Source organism: Alligator sinensis, unplaced genomic scaffold (genome assembly GCF_000455745.1).
Source record: "Alligator sinensis unplaced genomic scaffold, ASM45574v1 scaffold61_1, whole genome shotgun sequence".
NCBI lineage: Eukaryota > Metazoa > Chordata > Crocodylia > Alligatoridae > Alligator > Alligator sinensis.
The window spans coordinates 442,294-446,559 of record NW_005841986.1 but is presented as its reverse complement, the minus strand read 5'-3'; the positions used below and the strand labels follow the sequence as shown (position 1 = coordinate 446,559).

Below are 4,266 nucleotides of genomic sequence, written 5' to 3'. Positions count from 1 at the left end.
TGCGCAGTTTTGGGGCCAACCCCCCCCCCCCGCAGCCTTGCTTGCCACCCCCTTGTGCACCCGTGCTCCTGCCCCCCGGGGTTGCAAAACCCATCGGGCACAAAAGCAGCTCTGCTCTGGGAACAAAGCTCCGCGCCCTGGCGCCGAGGCCCGGGACGTGGCTGCCAGCGTCCCCTCGAGACGGGGGGGAGAAGTCCCACTGGAGGGGGGCGGGCTGGCTCCCCTCCCCAGTTCCCAGGCCCCCGTGCCAGCACATTCGTTCCAGGGGCCGGTCCCGGGACCGCGTCCAGGATGCAGCGAGCGGATGCGATCTGGCTGGAACGTGGGATCGGAGCCGACGGGGCAGCGCTGGGGGCTGCCGGGGACCCGGTCTCTCCAAAGGAGGGAGCCAGAGACGGGGAGGGCATCGCAGGCACCTGTCCCGTGCCCCTTGGCTTCTAGCTCCCTCTGCTCTCCCTGCATCTGTGTCCCCGGGATGCCCACGCAGCTGGACGGGTTGATCCCTGTTGGCCGTCGACCCCGTGGTGCAATCCCACGTCCTGTCCGGGAGGCTCCAGGTGCACGTCTCCTGTCCGGCTCCTCGCGGGCAGCCCCCGACCCCCTCGCCCCAGACTGGACGGGCTCCTCCTGCCCCGGCAAAGCCTGGCGGGGCCCCTCGGGCAGCTTCCCCCTTCGTCTCCCGGCTCTTTGTTGGCCGGCTGCTTTCCGCGGACGCCCGCTGGCCCCGGCCCAGCCGCTGTTCCCACGCGGTGGCCTCCGCGGTGGTCTTTTTTTTCTCCGGGAAGGAGGGTCCTTGTGCCAAGAAGCCACTGCCGTCGCCCCAGGGGCCTATTATCTCCCTGGCTGCGAGCCGTGGAGGGAGGGGGGAAATCACGGGCCTGTTGGCAAGAAGGGGAGCACGTATGCGGTGCGGGGGCAGGCAAAGTTTAAACCCCGCAGGGCCCAGCCTTGGCCCGCCGAGGCTACAGGAGGTCCCGGCTATCGTGCCTTGCTCGGATGGGGTTCACGAAGGGTCCCCTCCCTGCAGCCCACCCCGGGGAGCTCCTTTTCCTTGGCAGAAGGACACGGACGTGATACGTTCCAGCAGGACACGGGCGCGAATAGCTCCACATCCGCAGAGAGATTTTAATAGTCGGGGGAAACTCCCTGCCGAGCCAGATGGAAAGCAATTAGGACCCTCCGAAGTGTCCCCTCATTCGTCCCCTTCGCCGCACGGCCGGAGAGATCCACGTTACAAACACCCACTGGTCTTCCTCGCGGGAGCTGGGGAGCTTTTTTTCTCAGCGGGAAAAATAGCTTAATAGACCCCACTTAGAAAACCTTTTGGCAGCAAGAAATGACCTTTGTGCCGTGTCAGGTTCATCGTGGGGAGTTTTGGTGCATTCGCTGGCTGGGAAGTGGAAGGAAAGGCCGGGGGGTGTTTTGGGCAGCAAGGCCGGGGAGGAGCGAAAGCAGCTTTTCCTACAAAACTGGCTGTGGTTTCTCAGCCGGCCCCTGCTCCCGGGGCGGGAAGGGACCCCTGAGGCTGAGTGAAGTGACCTGTCCGTGGTGAGAGGCAGGCGGTGTCGGAGCCGAGGCCAGGCCTGGCTCTTCCTGTCTCTCCCTTCTTTACTCCGTGACTTGTTTGGGTGTCAGTTCACGCCACTTTTTGCCCTGGGAAGACCCCGGGACCCGGGCGTTTGCTTCGGTCAGAAGCGGTGCTGGATTCACCAGCAGTTTGGACCTCCGGGCTGGTTGGACCAGGGCCAACCCCAGTGGGACGACTGGCCCTCGAACTGGTCCCAGGGTGACCCGACAGCGGCACGTGAGCCGTTTCTCTGCCATTCCCAGGAGGTTCCTCCTCGTCTCCAGCCTCAGTTTCCCTTGCTGCATCTGGAGGCCATTGCTCCTAGTCCTGTCCCCTGCGGCCACAGGGAACAGCCCATTTCCATCCTCTCGGTATCGCCCTCGGGGGATTTGGGGACTGTGATCAAATCCCGTCGTCTTCTCTTCTCCAGACTCGGTCACCCTCAGTCTTCCAGCTTGTCCTCCCCAGTCCTGCCTCCCTGGCCCCCGGTGGCTTGGGTGGGGCTGACACTGACCCCCCCAAAGTGGGCTTAGGTTGTGTCAGTGGGGGAGGAGGCTTCACGGGACAGGCCAACATAAGTGGATGGACGGGGCAAACCATTATAGGGGTGGCAGGGGTGTGTGCGTGTGCATGTATGTGGGCATGGGAGCATGTATGCACGTGTGCGTGCATGGGTGTGTGTATGTGTGCATATGCATGCATGTAAATGTATGTGTGGGTGCGCGCATGCACTTATGTGTGCACGTGTGTGTGTGCGCATGTGTATTCATGGATGTATGTGTGGGTGCACGCATGCACTTGTGTGCATGTGTATTCATGGATGTACATGTGTGGGTGCGCACATGCATGTGTGTGTGTGCATGCATATGTGTGTGGGCATGTGTGTGTGTGTGTCCTAACCCTACCCCATGCCTCCTCCTCTCCCCCCAGAGCTCTCCCATGTCCAGCGCTTCGGCGCCGGTGCCCACAACTACACCACGCTGCTGCTGGAGGACAAACGGGGCATCCTCTACGTGGGCGCCCGCGGCGCCATCTTCGCCCTCAACGCCAGCGCTATCAGCGACAGCTTGCACCGCACGGTGAGGATCCCGCAGCGTGGCAGCTGACTGGTTCCTGGGGGTCCCAGCCCTGGTCGTGGATGTTCGTCTCAGTAACGACGTACAGAGAAGGGGCTTTCACGGGGCGGCGGGGAGGGGATGGGACGTCTCCTGCCTTCTGGGTCACGCTGCCCTTTGCCCCCGCAGATCCAGTGGGAAGCGTCCCCGGAGAAACAAGCCGACTGCCTCAAGAAGGGCAAGAACAACAAGGTGCCTGGCACGGGGCGGGGGCCGCGGCGGGGCCGGGGGCCACGGTGCCTGGGTCCCCCTGCCATGACCCCGTGTCTCCCTCTCGCAGACTGAGTGCTTCAACCACGTGCGGTTCCTGCAGCGGCTGAACGGCACCCACCTCGACGCCTGCGGCCCGTACCCCACCGGTACGCCGGCGGCACGTACGCCTTCCACCCGCTCTGCGCCGCCATCGTGAGTGCCGCGGGCGCTGGGCGAGACGGACCCAGCTGTGACGCCCCGTATTATATGTCCTTATGGGAGCGAGTCCCCAATTGCATGGGGGCAGCTCAGCTCCCCCCCGTGCACACCCCTGTCTTGGCCCGAATAACCCCACTCTGCCCCCTTCCCTCCGCAGGACGCCGACCGCTTCGTGCTGCCGGGCCTCTTGGAGGAGGGCAAGGAGAAGTGCCCGTACGACCCTGCCCGCGGCTACACTGGCCTCATCGTGGGTAAGCTCCGGGCACCTGGGTGGGGGGCCCCCAAACACCCCGGACCCCCCGGGCATCGTGGATGCACGCCAGGTGGAGAGGGAGCGGGTGCCCGGGGGAGCTGGGGGTGCGGGTAGGGGCGTGCATGGGTGCTCACGGCTCCCCCGCCGGCGGCAGACGGTGGGCTCTACACGGCCACGCGCTACGAGTTTCGCAGCCTGCCCGACGTCCGCCGCAACCTCCACCAGCGCCCGCTCAAGACCGAGGAGTCCCCCTTGCACTGGCTGGATGGTGAGCGCTCCCCGGCCCCCCGCCGCGCTGCGCCCACTTCTGGGGGGTGCAGAGCCGCTCGCCTCTCGCGAGCCGGGAGGCTTTACACGGAGGGGGTGGGATTAGCATGACCTTGGTCCCGATGCTGGGGTCCCGCTGAGTGCCTGGCCCCCTCCCCGTGCAGGGGGTGCGGGAGGAACACGCTGCCCTCGGGGGTCGTATGGACCCAGGGTCAAAGGTCATGCCTAGACAGACCCTTTCAGGCCTCACCTGGGGGAGATGGGGTCTGCTCCACTCAGGGCTGGGGCTACCCAGCTCGGACGCCAGCCCGTGCATGCCGAGAACCACCCTGCGAGGGAAACTGAGGCATGGAGGCTGTGCCCTGCTGGGTGGGAGCTGAGACCCCTTCCCCTCCCGCCCCGCACGCGGCTGCTGACCCCGCCGCCGGGCGCAGATGCTGAGTTCGTGGCCTCGGCGCTGGTGCGGGAGAGCGAGCGCAGCCCCGTGGGCGATGACGACAAGATCTACTTCTTCTTCACGGAGCGGGCGGGCGAGGAGGGCGCCGCGCTCTTCGGCAAGGGCCAGGCCGCCCGCGTCGCCCGGGTGGCTCGGGTGTGCAAGGTGAGCCCCCTGCTTCCGGGACACGGGAAGGGGCTCCGGCGGGGACTGAGCC

General features: G+C 65.9%; 1 protein-coding gene across 1 annotated transcript in view; it reads left to right on the top strand.

The window, feature by feature from the left end:
- The window catches only part of SEMA4G (semaphorin 4G), a 12,976-nt gene that overhangs the window by 4,129 nt on the left and 4,581 nt on the right, over positions 1–4,266 (top strand). The window contains 7 exon segments of the mRNA XM_025201213.1: positions 2,498–2,646; positions 2,812–2,874; positions 2,963–3,049; positions 3,052–3,087; positions 3,251–3,344; positions 3,501–3,614; positions 4,048–4,255. Coding sequence (XP_025056998.1) covers positions 2,498–2,646; positions 2,812–2,874; positions 2,963–3,049; positions 3,052–3,087; positions 3,251–3,344; positions 3,501–3,614; positions 4,048–4,255 — 751 coding nt within the window.